Source organism: Geotrypetes seraphini, chromosome 1 (genome assembly GCF_902459505.1).
Source record: "Geotrypetes seraphini chromosome 1, aGeoSer1.1, whole genome shotgun sequence".
Lineage (NCBI taxonomy): Eukaryota > Metazoa > Chordata > Amphibia > Gymnophiona > Dermophiidae > Geotrypetes > Geotrypetes seraphini.
In genome coordinates this window covers 64,349,096-64,363,564 of record NC_047084.1, presented here as the reverse complement: position 1 = coordinate 64,363,564, position 14,469 = coordinate 64,349,096, and the positions used below count along the sequence as shown (strand labels likewise).

At 43.2% G+C, this 14,469-nt stretch overlaps 1 protein-coding gene across 9 annotated transcripts in view; it reads right to left on the bottom strand.

Moving 5' to 3' along the window:
- Positions 1-13,030: 13,030 nt before the first annotated feature.
- The window catches only part of FYB1 (FYN binding protein 1), a 223,014-nt gene continuing 221,575 nt past the window's right edge, over positions 13,031-14,469 (bottom strand). For 7 of the 9 annotated variants that reach the window (XM_033932415.1, XM_033932459.1, XM_033932432.1 and 4 more), the window contains one exon: positions 13,032-14,444. In XM_033932415.1, coding sequence (XP_033788306.1) covers positions 14,422-14,444 — 23 coding nt within the window. In that variant the 3' untranslated portion in view covers positions 13,032-14,421. Of the gene's footprint in view, positions 14,445-14,469 lie in introns of all 9 variants that reach the window. The other 2 variants (XM_033932468.1, XM_033932486.1) reach the window with 1 other exon arrangement.

Genomic DNA, 14,469 nt, shown 5'->3' with positions numbered 1-14,469 from the left:
GGTTGCTTTTAACTCCTTACTCCTACTCACTTGTATTCCACTCCATGCCTGTTATCACTCCATCTCTGAGAAACTCCCTAAGCCCCTACTTGTTCTTTTTCTCTGTCTGATTAGATTGTAAGCTCTACTGAGCAGGGACTGTCTCTTGAATGTTTAATGTACAGCACTGTGTACATCTAGTAGCGCTATAGAAATAAGTAGTAGTAGCAGAATTTTTTTGGAAACTTATTCAGGAGCCAATGAAACAAGTTCAGTGATCGATGAAGTGGATACATATATATCAAGCTCGGACAAGGAATTCTGCTTGTCTCATGCTACTTACACACCGATCTCACTGTCAAGAAAAGTCTCTCGGTGCTCTGGAAACTTCGCACCATAAAAAAATACTTTGATGACACCGCATTCCGCCTACTAGTTCAATACTCTATTCTTAGCATACTGGATTATTGCAATATCATTTACCTGAGCTCCACGAAGAAAACCACCAGAAGACTAAAATTGATTCAAAACACAGCCGTCCGCCTTATTTTCGGCCTGAACAAATGGGAACACATCACTCCTTTCTACCACCAACTACATTGGCTACCGTTCGAATCCAGAGTCCTTTTCAAGTTCGCCTGCCTCTGTTACAAAACAGTATTTGGTTTAGCACCAAAATACCTCTCTCCCCACTTTGCTATGATTCGCACCAATAAGAAATCCCGCAGAATTCAGCTGTTCGCCTTCCCCTCCATAAAATTATGTCAGCTCAAAAAATTCCTCGACAAAACCTATGCCTTCCAGGCTGCTAAGCTGAACCCTTGGCTAGCCCAAATGATTCTGGAGGCCTCGACCTACCTCGACTTTAGAAGACTTCTCAAAACATACCTATTCTGCGAACAGGACCCTTAACCCTCTCTCCCCGCAATAATCCAACTCCCGCCCTCCCCCACCACTCTCCTCCCCTCCCTCTCCCCTCCTGTGTTTCTCTCTCCCTCCTTCTTACCGGCCAATCCAACTTGTCGCTGCTTGTAACTCTGTTAAATTTCTGCTAAAATGTTCCAACATTTCCTTCCTCGTTGCTTGTAACCCCGACAAAATGTTGTAAATCCGTGTGCAGATCAGATCCTAATTAATTGATGTGAATCGCCTAGAACTCATTGGGTATGGCGGTATACAAGAATATAATAATAATAATGTGTGGCCAAAACTGACATGTACTGCCTGTTTCCTGCTTGGAACTCCTGCCACGAGCACATCATCAGAAAGTTCTTTTTCAGATGCAGGATGAACGATTGAGGAACATACAATGGAACTGAGTTCTGGCTCTGTAGATTGTTTATTAGTTTTTGAAATGATTGCTTTTTCACAGTCCACCTTCATAAATGTTTTTCCTTGCATATTTAACAAAGTTATGCTTAAATATGTATACTCTGGAGGAGAGGAGGGACAGGTGACATATGATACAGATGTTTAAATACTTGAAAGACAATATAGAACCAAATCTTTTTCAGAGAAGAAAAAATAGTAAAACTAGAGGACATAATTTGAGGTTACAGGGAGAGGATGGTAGATGCCTGGAATGCCTTTCTGAGGGAAGTGGTAGAGAAAAAAAGCGTGGGATAAACATAAAGGATCTCTAATTAAAAAATGAAGGATATAAATTAAAGAACTAAGACCGGTATTGGACAGACCTTCATGGTCTGTGTTCAATATATGGTGATTCGGTGTAGGATGGGCATCAATGTGAACTCCACTAATTTGGAACATAGTAGATGATGGCAGATAAAGACCATAATCTAGTCCTTCTAGTCTACCCAACCTGATTCAATCTAAAAGTTTGTTGGGTATTTTTTTTTTCTTCTTCTCTTTAGCTATTTCTGGGCAAGAATCTAAAGCTCTGCCCGGTACTGTTCTTAGGCTCCAACTACTGAAGTCTCCATCAAAGCTCACTCCAGTCCATCTACACCCTCCCAGCCATTGAAGCCCTCCCCAGCCCATCCTTCCCCCATGAGGATGTTACTGGCCAGACTTTACAGTAGATATCCTGCAAACAATGGGATGGTTAGATAGGCTGGAGTGAGCTTTGACGTCAACTTCAGCATTTGGAATGTAGGACAATACCAGACTTTACAGTCTACGGCCCAGAAATATCAAAGAAGAGACAAGTTAATGTAATCATGTATTTTTTTAATGGGTATAACTTATGGGCAGACTGGATGGATCGTTTATTATGTTACTATGTTTTATGTTAAAGTTTCACAGAAAGTAAAGGATTGAAAGATGACCTCCAAACAGGGACCCAGTCTAAGTTAAAAGTCAATTTTTATAGCAAAGTTGATAATATGCAAAGACTTGACACTGTCAGTGTTTTGACACAATGATATATCTTCCTCAGGAGTCTACCAGAAATACAGGGAGTTACCATCAGTACCCGGGAATTTAAGAAATCAGCCTTTATGGACAACCTTTTGGTCTATTTGACAAACCTATTTGGCTATTTAAAACAGACATTGCTTCTCTATTTAAGACTCTTCTGTTGGGGAGGTAGAAAACCAAAGACATTGTTTTGCTCTTTGAATGGTTCATGGAAATATGGCAGTTTAGGAATTCTGGATCTTCAGAAATATGATCAAGCCTGTTTGCTTAGGCATCTGGGCAACTGGTTTCTAGATCAGCATACATTCACATTTAGACAATATGAGAGTAGATATACAAATATGTTCCAGAATTCTTCATACTGTCCAGCTGAACTAGACACACTGAAAATGATCTAATGTTAGAAGTTTGTGGCATAATTTATTTAAAAACAAAATATAAAGATTATATCACTTTGCATTTTATGTAATGTAATCTGAGAAAAAAATGTTTGGAATGTACTGTTAACATAAAAAAACTTCTGTATGTTTTGTAGGTTTTTTAAGTGACTTTGATTGCATGTGTTTGTAACATCTCTACTGGTCTACATTGCCTAGCTAACAGCAGCATGCACAGGGCAATGGTCCTGCTTATCTTTTTGGTTGTTTTTGGTGCCATTCAGTGGCGTTACCAAGGGGGGTGGGTGGGGGGCCTTAGGGGGGTGCACAGCCGGCCAGTTCTGGAAAATTCCTGGGTTGCAATGGCGACGGCACTCAGCGGCATCAGCACCCACCCCTCCGCGATGGCACTCAGCGCATCGGCGCCCCCCCCCCCCTGCGAAAGCACTCAAGTTCGGCCTCCTTCTCCCGGCATCAACAGAACTTCAGATCGGCAACAGGTGCTCAGTCAAAAGCTTCTCTCTGACTGAACTGCCTGGGTGGAAACAGGAAGCTGAGTCAGGGGAAGCTTTTGACTGAGCACCTGTTGCCGATCTGAAGTTCTGTTGATGCCAGGAGAAGGAGGCTGAACTTGAGTGCTGTCGCGGGGGGGGGGGGGGGGGCACCAATGCTGCTGAGTGCCGTTGTGGAGGGGGGGGGGGCCTTGCCGATCTTGTTCCCAAAATCGGAAAGGTGAGGAAGGGAGAAAGATAGGCCTGTGGTGGATGGAAAGATTGAGAGAAGGGGACAGATGATGGAAGTGGGGAGAGAGAAGAGGGCAGATGATGGAAGTGGGGGGAAAGAGAGAGAAGGGTTCAGATGATGGAAGTGGAGAGAAGGGAGAGAGAGAAGAGGGCAAATGATGGAAGTGGGGGAAGAGAAAGAAGGGGCAGATGATGGAAGTGGGGATAAGGGGCAGATGATGGAAGTGGGGAGAGAGAAGAGGGCAGATGATGGAAGTGGGGGAAAGAGAGAAACGGGGCAGATGATGGAAGTGGGGGAAAGAGAGAAATGGGGCAGATGATGGAAGTGGAGAGAAGGGGTAGAGAGAAGAGGGCAAATGATGGAAGTGGGGGGAAAGAGAGAGAAGGGGCAGATGATGGAAGTGGGGAGAAGGGAGAGCAAATGCTGAATGGAAGTGGAGAAAGAGAACACATACTGGATGGAAGGAGAAATAAAGAAAAAGGACATATGCTGGATGGGGGGAGAAGTTAGAGTTAGTGAGATAGTGGAGGGGTGAAGGAAAGGGGTAGACATAGTGAAAAGAGGGAATTTGAGGACTGCATAGTAAGAACGAATTTAATTTAGACGGACGCAGAAAATAAAGAAAAGACCAGAGAAGGAAAGGGAAGAGAGAGAGGAGAGAGAGATGCCAGAGAAGGGGAAGGAGACAGAGATATCAGATCTGAATAGAGGAAATGAGAAGAGAGAGATGCTAAAAACCACAGGGGGGAGGGAAAAAGAGATGAAAGGAGAAAGATGCCAGACCATGAGGGAACAGAGGGAAGATGATAGATGCCAGACCAAAGGGGGGGTGTCTAGAGGAGAGATGGCAGGGGGAGCCACACAGTTTCTGGATGGGGCAGACAGTGGATGGAACGGGCAGATGCTGGATTGAAGAGTCAGGGCAGACGCTGGAAGGAAAAGAGTGAAAAGAAGATAAAAGCAAAAACCAGACACAACAAAAGGTAGAAAAAAAAATCATTTTATTTCTATTTTGTCATTAGAATATATCAGATTTGAAATATGTATCATGCTAGAGACATAACTGGGGACTGCAAAGCCCAGGCAGTGCTTCTTTAGCTTCCAGCTGGCTTAGGGCTTTCTCGGACCAGGGGACATTCCCCTAACACTATTCCTGTCATGTGTGACTGCAGTATTCTGTTAGCATGATATTTCTGTGTAGCATTCTATTATAATTTGGCTTGTTCGGTTTTCTTGATAGTAGAGGGGATATATGTGAAGGGGAGGGGAGACAGGGGTTTTCTTGGTTCTTGCTCTGTATATTTATATTTATAAAATGACAATTGTACAGAATATTGTTTCTTTTTATACTTTAATAAAATATGTTCAATATAAAATCATAACTGAGACTTATGCGGATGGGATCAGATGGTTTGCGGGGACTGAGCTTGCGGAGACGGGGCGGAAATGTGTTTTTTTAATTGCAGTCTTAGTAGTTTGCTGGTCTACAAAATAATTATTTTATTTCTTCTGGTCCACGGGTGTAAAAAGGTTGAAAAACACTGCTCTAGAGCAGAGTTGGCAGCTGTGCTGAAGTGCAGGAAGGTCCCCCGATGACTCGTCTGCTGGCTTTGCTCCGGAAGAAGTATGTTATGTCGGAGGGGGTGGGTAGACGCAGTCATCGAGGGTCCTTGCCACAACTCCCTGCGTCTGCCAGGCCAACCCCCTCCGCCATAACTTACTTCTTCCGGAGCAAAGCCTGGAGTCATCACGGGACCTTCCAGCACGCGGCTGCCGACTCTGCTCCAGAGCTAGTATGTCAGAGTGAGGTGGACCAGCAGCCGGCAGCTACAGTCTTCTTGAGAAAGGAGCAGGACTGCTGGAATGAAAGAGTGGTGCAGGGAGAGAAAGGGGGCAGGGTGGAATGAAAGGGTGTTGCTGATGGAATTGATGTACAGGGAAAGGGGAGAGAGACATAAGGGGGAAGGATACTGGATGGAATTGGATTGGAGGGAAAGAAAGGGGGCAGATGCTGATTGAAGAGGGGTGGATGGAGAGAGAAAGGGCAGTGTAGATGGGGAGCCTATGCTGGATGGAAGTGCAGATGGGAGAGATAAGGGAGCAAATGCAGGAAGGAAATGGGAGGAGAGAAAGAGGGGAGCAGAAGATGGAAGTGGACAGAGAGAGGAGAAGGTACTAGATGGAAGGGGTAGAGAAATAGGGCACATGATGGAAGGAGGAGATAAATAAAAGGAGGGCATGTGATGGGGGAAAAGGATTGAGTTAGGGAAATACTGGAGGGGGTGAGGGAAAGAAGTGGCGAGCTGTAGGTAGACAGTAAAAAAGGAAATTGATGAGAGGGTAGTAAGAACGTAATATAGATGGATGCAGAAAATAAATTGAAAAGGAAAATGAGGGAAGAAAGGGATTGTAGAAGAGAGGTATGGGAGAGGGAAGGAGAGGAGAGAGATTCCAGACCAATGGGGGTGAAAGGAGAGATGGAAGGGAGAGGCATACAGTTTCTGGAAGGGGCATAGAAAGAGAGAAGATGCCATATAGGGGCAGAGAGATGGCAGACAATGGATGGAAGGATGAGAGTAACAAGAAGATGAGGAAAGCAGAAACCAGAGAAGACAAAGGTAGAAAAAAATTTTCTATCTATTTATTGCTTTAGGAGACATGTGTCACTGTTTCTGTGATGTTGCATTGTATGCAGAGTCCAGCTTCTTGCTGGTTCAATTTAACCTTTGTCTATGTATTTCTATTTTATCCCCCACTTTTACAAAACTGTGGAGCGTTTTTTAGCACCAGCCATGGTGGTAGCAGCTCTGATGCTCAGAATTCTATGAGCGTCAGAGCTGTTACCACTGTAGCTAAAATCCACACTACAGTTTTGTAAAAGGGGGAGGTGTTAGTTTGTGATGACATATTCCATACTAGGTGAAGGTGTTTTCTGTGTTCTGTGTGTTCGAAAGACATGGTTTTCTGTTAGGATTGATTGTGTAGGATTGATCTGTACTAGTCTGGCTTGTTTAGTTTTACAATGGATGTATTGATGTTGTACTGCTCACTGCAGTATGTAAGATGCTGCCTTTTCCTAGGTACACTCCTGTGTGAGGTATGGATTGTTACTAAAAATCATGTTTTTCATTTAGATGGGGAGGGGGTGTCAAAAAATGATGGGCCCCGGGTGTCACATATGCTAGGTACACCACTGGTGCCATTATTGCTTTTTCAGACTCAGAGGCAGTGAGGAAGTAGGCAGGAAAGAGGTTACAGTTGTAGTGGAAAAACTTAGCCCAAGCCACTTATACATGGTGCCAATTTAGAAAAGGTTCAAGAAATGAAAAGGAAGATAGGACACCTCCTTTGTGAAGAGAGGCTACACAGATTAGGTCTCTTCAGCTTCTAGAAAATATGATTGAGAAGGGATATGATGTTTATCAATTCATGAGTGAGATAGAACAATTAAAATAGGGAACAATGTATAAATTTACTCTTGGTCCATTCTCATCTGACCGCCTAATTGCAATTTGAATTTATTCTTTTTCTTTTAATAGTTTCTCACTCAGGAACATCTTGGATCTCAATTTTGGGACTTTAATTTTGATGAGTAAATAGTAATTTTGTCATATAGTTGTTACTTCATTTGTTTTATATTATGCTGACTCAATCATATTCTGTACAAGAAGTTTATTCTTGATAATATGTTCAAAATATAAATAAAGAATAATAATAATAAAATAAAAAAAAATAGGGAACAATTGTTTAATCTATCAAAGAACATAAAACCAAGAGGACATGCCATGAAACTGATGACCAGCAGACTGAACTAAAATGTGCATCTCGGAAGTCTTTCTATTGTGCTCAGCACAAGAGGAAATATGTTTGAATCTATTTTTATAGTAAGTATGTAGAGTCCAGCTTCTTGTGGTTTTCCTTTCTCTGTTTGTCTAACATTTCTAATTTGTGGTTCCTTATTTATATTTGATGAGGTACTCTCACTGTGTTCTGTGAATGCAATTCTACTACAGTAATTGCCCAGAATTAGTGAAAATATTCTGTCAGGTTGGATTCCCACGTGAAGTACTGACTGATTTGCAGTGTGCAGAGCCTGAGTCCTATGGTCTACACCAGTGGTAGGCAAACTCAGTCAAAAGAGACAAAATCAGCAGTACAACGATTAAGATTTTTTTTAGAGAGCCATACCCCATGTCTGCTTGTGCTACGATGGCTACGTCAACCCGAATGACACCCCGCTCGCATGCACTTAGTCGAAATCGATTCGTAGCAGAGCCTAGAGAATGACATGGGGAAAAAATTTGTCTCCATCCCTGCCCCATCCCCGCAAACCATCTGATCCCATCCACACAAGCCTCGAATAGTTTTATGCTGAACTTATTACATTAAAGTATAAAAAGAAACAATATTCTGTACAATTGTCAATTTATAAATTCTCCCCACTCTCTCTTCCCCATTTCCCTTCAGCATTCTCAGCCCACTCTCTCTCCACTTCCCTTCAGTGCATGCACATAAAAACAAGCAAGCAATTTTATATCATTTCCATTCTATTCATTCATAGAAATTAAAGTCTAAATAATGCCAGTCACATAACAAAACATGATTTTACAAAAATAATTCCCTGCACTGTCAAGCCTGCAAGGATTACTAGATGTCTTTCAGCAGCTCCCCTCCCTCCCTCCCCCTTACCTTCGTGGCCAAGTCAAAATGATCTACCAACAATTAAATTTTAAAAAACACAAAGCACACTGTATGCAGAGAAAATGTTAATTATCATTTATATTCCGCGGGTTTTCAAAGAGGTCAAGGCAGATGACTTTATGCAATGTCACCTCAGTAACAACTATACAAAAATAGACAAATATACCCCCTCCCTTTTTACTAAACCGTGATAACGGTTTTTAGCGCAGAGAGCTGCGCTGAATGCCCTGCGCTGCTCTTGATGCTCATAGGCTCCCTGCGCTAAAAACCGCTATTGCAGTTTAGTAAAAGGGGGCCATAGTACAAAATATAGACAGCAGATAGAATTCTCAAAACGGACACATTTTGATCACTAAATTGAAAATAAAATCATTTTTCCTACCTTTGTTGTCTTGTGATTTCATGAGTCTCTGGTTGCACTTTCTTCTGACTGTGCATCCAATATTTCTTCCCCTCCTGTATGCGTCCTGTCCTCCAGGCCTCATTCCCTCCCCCAACTTTTTCTTTCTTTCACCCTGCCCCTTCTTTCTTTCTCTCTCCATGCCCCCTTTCTTTCTGTATGTCTGTATTTCTGTCTCTCTGTGCCCCATTTCTTTCTTTCTCCATGTCCCATTTCTTTCTTTCTTTCTTTCTCCATGCCCCCTTTCTTCCTTTCTGTATGTCTTTCTCTCTCTTTGTGCCCCCTTTCTTTCTTTCTGTCTGTCTCCCTTCTTTCTTTCTGTCTCCCTGTCCCCCCCTTTCTTTTTTTCTCCTTCCCTCCCTGCACTAGTATAAACACACGTAGGCAACTATTTGTATTTATATAAAGTTGACTTAAAATAAAGCTCCTCTTTATAAAAGTTACTCTCAATATGACTGGGAAATGTGTATTCCTTGTTTTTGTTTGTTTCCTGAACAAGTACCTATAGGCTGCCACTGCCGCCATTGGGGAACAGGCCGCCGCCGAGTTCTGACTGAGCCGTGAGCCACACTCAAGTGGCTAAAGAGCCGCAATTTGCCGACCACTGGTCTACACACTTGATTTTGAAAAAAGACATCTTTTTTCAACATCAAGTGTGTAGACCAAAGGACTCAGGCACTGCACACTGCAAATAAAATCAATATAAAAAGCTTATCCTTCCGGCTTCCTGATGTAGCGTAGCGAAACACAGACTGTGTTGGAGCCGTGAACTAACCTTTTCAGATAAGTGGTCTACTGTTAAACAGCTTTTGTAGAGCCATAACATTTGCCACTCCAGTAGAAGCAAGAATCCTTGCTCCATGCAATGTGTTATGATTAAAATTCAAGCACCTTTCCAGCGACGTTGTACTGCTGCTGTGGCACCTTGCTGAAGAGCTTATGAGCACATTTAAATATTTAAAAGCCTTTAAATGTTATATGATATTATTTGAGAAACTTGCCCAGTATTGATGAGAGGAGGGTCGTTTGTGTTTTGTTCTTTAGATCCATCTTTAGCATTAACTTTTAACATTTAACTTTCTTCCATTTTTCTGCTTTCTTCTCAAAATCTACTTTTCCATGTCTTCCCTTCCCATCTATCCATGTGTACCATCTCCTCCTTCTTCTCCCCTACTCTCATATATCCATAAGAAGCATTTCTTCTTATCTCTTCCCTGTCACACCCATTGCTGTTCACCATCTCCTCCCTCTGTCTCACCTTCCCTTCCATCCCTATGCACCATCTCATCCCTCTCCCATGGTCAAACGTCTCTGTCTCCCCCCTTCCCCCTCATATGGTCTGGCATCTTTCTCCTCTCCTTTCCATAGTCTGGAATCTCTCTCCTTCCATGGTCTGGCATCTCTCACTCCTTCCCTCCCTCTTTCTGAAGTCTAACATCTCTCTCTTCTTCTTTATGTGGTCTGGCATCTCTCTCTACCCTTTTTTTCTTCCATTCTGTGGTCTGGCATCTCTCTCTCTCTCTTTCCCATTCCAGTGGTCTGACATCTCTCCCTTCTTTGGGTATCTCTCCTCCCTCCTCTCCACCACTATCATGTCCAACAATTCTCCCTCTTTCTTCCTTTCCCCATATACATCATTGCTCTTTCCATTTCATGCCACACACCTATGTCCAACAACTCTCTGTTCCTTTTACCTCCCCCACGGCAGCATCTCTTTCTCTCCCTTTCCACTTCTCCACCTGTGCAGCATCTCTCTTTTCCTCCTTTCCTACTCCCCCTCCCCGTGCATTTGTCCTTCCCAACCCTCTCCCTGAATGTGCAGTATCTTTCTTCCCAACCCCCTGAGCATCTGTCCTCCCTGCCTTCCCAACTCCCTATCCCCTGCACCTAGCCTCTCCCTGTCAGGCTCTGCACCCAGCCACACACCCCCATCAGACTCTGCACCCAGCCACCCCCTCCTTCTGCCAGACTCTGTACCCAGCCACCCCCACCCCGTCAGACTCTGCACCAAGCCACCCCCTCCTCTTGCCAGACTCTGCACCCAGCCACCCCTCTCCTGCCAGACTCTGCACCCCGCCACCCCCTCCTGCCAGACTCTGCACCCAGACCCTTCCCCTCCTTCAGGCACTGCCCCTAGACCCCTTCTCTCCCCCCTTTTATGCACTGCACCTAGCCCCCTCCCCCTGTCAGACTCTGTACCCAGCCCCGTTCTCCTATCTCTTCTGGCCTGGTGGCCAAGCGGTGCAGCGGGCAAGAGCGAGCTTTCCTCGCTCCTGCTCCGCTGTTAGCCCGGTCTTCGTGGCTGGTTTCTTCTGCCCCTGAGTGGCAATGAGCGGGAGCATGCTTTGGCATTCCTGTTCAACGTTCAGCGGCTTCTTTGACTGGCAGGCAGATATTCTCACAACTTGCCCACGACCCCTTCTCAGTTTCTTAGCTTTTGTTACTGAACTGATGGTCCTGAGAGCTGGCAGTGGGTGGGAAGACACCTGTGCATGTGCGGTACAGGCAGTCTTTTAAAATTCCTAAAGTGACAATTCACTTTAGACGGTCTGTGCTGGGTTCCGTGGATAACATTACCCACATGTGAAAATATCTGAAGCTTGGCTTCTACCTCACCAAGTTCTAGCTGCTACAAAGAGGGAAGGTCTCTGGCTATGTGAGCCAGAGTATTTGCAGAATGGAATGAGAAAAACAAGCATCAGGGACTTCAGAGCTGCTGCATTTGTGGAAGGAGGGAGCTGGAATGAGGATCCAGATTTCCACCCCCTAGTTCTACGAGGAAAAAGAGGAGGAACAGAAAACATGATCAAGCCTTAACCAATGGAGCAGCCTTCCCACAGAACCCAAAAGCTGCATTCCAGGAGAAGGAACATGCCAGGACTCTGAGTAGAGGGTCAGCGAGCCTAGCTTATCTGTTGAAAGAGAATGAGAGACTAACATAGGAGATTCCTTTTGGGACAGTGCCCCAAGGAGGATGGAGGTGTAGGAATGATAAAATCTAGTAAGAAAGACTATGCCTAAAGGAGAATTAGGAAGGATTTTTAATTTGCTGATCTCTACTTTAAACAACTTTACTGTTATATGCTGAGGAATTTAAATAGTTGATGACTGCAATGTATCTATTCTAGCTTTACATATACTTTTTATATGCCAGTATTGAACATGTGGAATCCTAGCCTCTTCTGTCTATGTAATTAGCTGAGGTATCCTAAGTTGGCAGGACAGATAAAGTAGATAATTAAAATCCACGTGCAGGATTAAAATAGGACTTTGATTAATGTCAGACATTAATGAGAACTATGCTTTTGCTGATGTTTGAATAGTGACTTTCCATATTTTTCGCTCCATAAGAGGCACTTTTTTCCACCCAAAAGTGGGTGGAAATGTTGATGCGTCTTATGCAGCGAAGATATAAATCTTTAATACCCCCCTCCGGTTGGGCCTTTTAAAAACACCCCAGTACCTTTTTTAACCCTCGTCCCTTTTTAAAACACCCCCCCTCTTCAAATCTCCCCCATTGCCTGGTGGTCCAGCAGTGCATCGGCTGGCAGGTGCGAGCCCTCCGCCCGCCTGCCTATGCCCACGCCACCTCTTCTCGTCCTGTTCCGCACCTCCTTAAGCCTCTCCCATGCAGCGCTGACACTGTTGGACCACCAGGCAATGGGAGAGGCTTAAGGAGGTGCAGAACAGGATGGAAGAGGTGGCACGGGCCCAGGCAGCCGGGCGGAGGGCTCGTGCCTGCTGGCCGATGCACCGCTGGACCACAAGGCAATGGGGCAGATTTGAAGAGGGACGGGACTGGGTGGGGGGTGTTTTAAAAAGGGATGAGGGTTATAAAAGGCACTGGGTGTGTTTTTAAAAGGCCCGACCGGGGGAGTGGGTGTTAAAAATTTATATCTTCGCTAAGTGATGGGACAAGGGTGTTTTAAAAAGGGACAGTGGTTAAAAAAAGTTGTTTTTAATTTTTGTTTCATTGTTATACATACTGGAGGTTGCTCCCTGCTCTAGGAGGGGGTGGGGATTTATGCTGTGGTATTCTTGATTATTGTTCCAGTTTTGTTTGGGACTTGTTTCTGTTTTGGGCTATGCCCTGTTTGTAATTTATTTTGGAAACCAATAAAAAATGTTGTACAATAAAAAAGAGAGGGGGGATTAAAAAAGGTACTGGGGGGCAGATTACAGGACAGGGCAGTGGGATAGGGTACAGAGCCTGGCAAGGAGTGTAGGATTGGGTGCAGAGCCTGACAGGGAGAATTTGTTTTAGAATGTTTTTTTCTTGTTTTCCTCCTCTGAATTTAGGGTGCGTCTAATGGTCAGGTGTGTCTTATGGAGTGAAAAATACGGTACTTTGGCTTGGCTTATGAAATGTATTGTTAACTTTTGTTGTAATCTGTTTTGGGTGAACCATTGGGTTTCATAAGGTAGGGTACAAATACAATGGAACAGAAAACAAATGTTTTACTTACTTGTAATCATTTTTATTAGAAAGGGTACAACAGGGTAACAGGAACAACAGAAATACCAAAAGCTCAAATACAAGTAATCAGTAGAAATACAAGAAAAAATACATTCTCCACGGATAGCTACCGGGTAGCTATCCGTGGAGAATGAATTAGAAAACAAACATTTAGGTATGCAGTAGGTATTATTTTTATTGTTTTGATGCTATACTTGTGTTCACCTTTTCTGTGGTCTCCCTTTATCTTTTGTAGTTGTGAACTTAACAAGAACTGAATATTGTCACAGTAATTGTTCATCCTTTTTTCCCTCACTTATAATATTTTTGCCTGCTTGCAATGAATGCTAACTTCCTCATAATTGCAAAATGCTTGGATATAAATAAAATTGTAAAAATGGTCTCATCTACAACTTGGTTTGTTGACTTTTAATATTTATGTATCCTAACATAGCAACCACAGTACTTCCTTCATAGATTACAGTAAAGTTTAAAGAGAAAAAAACCACAGAAGTTGTGTTAATATATATTTAATAAATTTGACAAAAATCTAATGGCTACACATGAAGATCATGCAATACATATAAAGGAGGATCATAGTTTCTCATTACAACATATTGAAATGTACAGTAATTCTCAGGGTAGTGGCATTGACGGTCGTAGGCAGAGGGATCACCTTAGGCTGGGTAAACGATGAGAACTGAACTCAACCATGATGTCTTTCTTTTTCTCATAGTCATCAATAAACCAATGAAATGCTGGGGAGGTAGCATTTGAGACTTTTCTCCACCCTTAGAAGGGCGTACAACACAGTTAGATTCTTCTTAGCCCTTATGATTGTTGGATATTGAAGATCACCAATTAGAATCTGTGCTGATCTTTCCGTCCCAGGTGTGAACAGAAATAGCTGCTCACTGAAGCTATGGAACTTAGAATTCCACAGCCAGGTTAGTGAGCTTGTCCTTTCATGACCATGGTCAAAGGCACCAACATTTCAAAATGACTGAGGTGCCACACACAGTACACATTGCCCCTCCCTGGACATAGTAAAGGAACTTGTTCAATATTTAGGGCTCTCAGCACCTACTGCATCCACAGAGCTGGTTCCTATGTGGTATATAGATTTTTGGCTCACTCACTTTGGTACCAATGACTATATGTGAATCAGAACAAAGAATGGGTAAACAGATTAATATTTTATACAGTGGACATAATTACCTCCTCAACTCTCCTTGACACAAAGAGAAAATTGAAAAGCTAGTGGCTTATTAATGTGTATCCATTCATCTTCTGTTCATACTATATCTTGGTAATGTTCCAGTTAAAGCACTTCGAGTTGAACTTGTCTACTCACTAAGGCTGTTTGTAAATCACACAAAGAACATTTAGTCATTATCGTAGATGCATCCTGAAAAAAAATCATAAAATTTGTG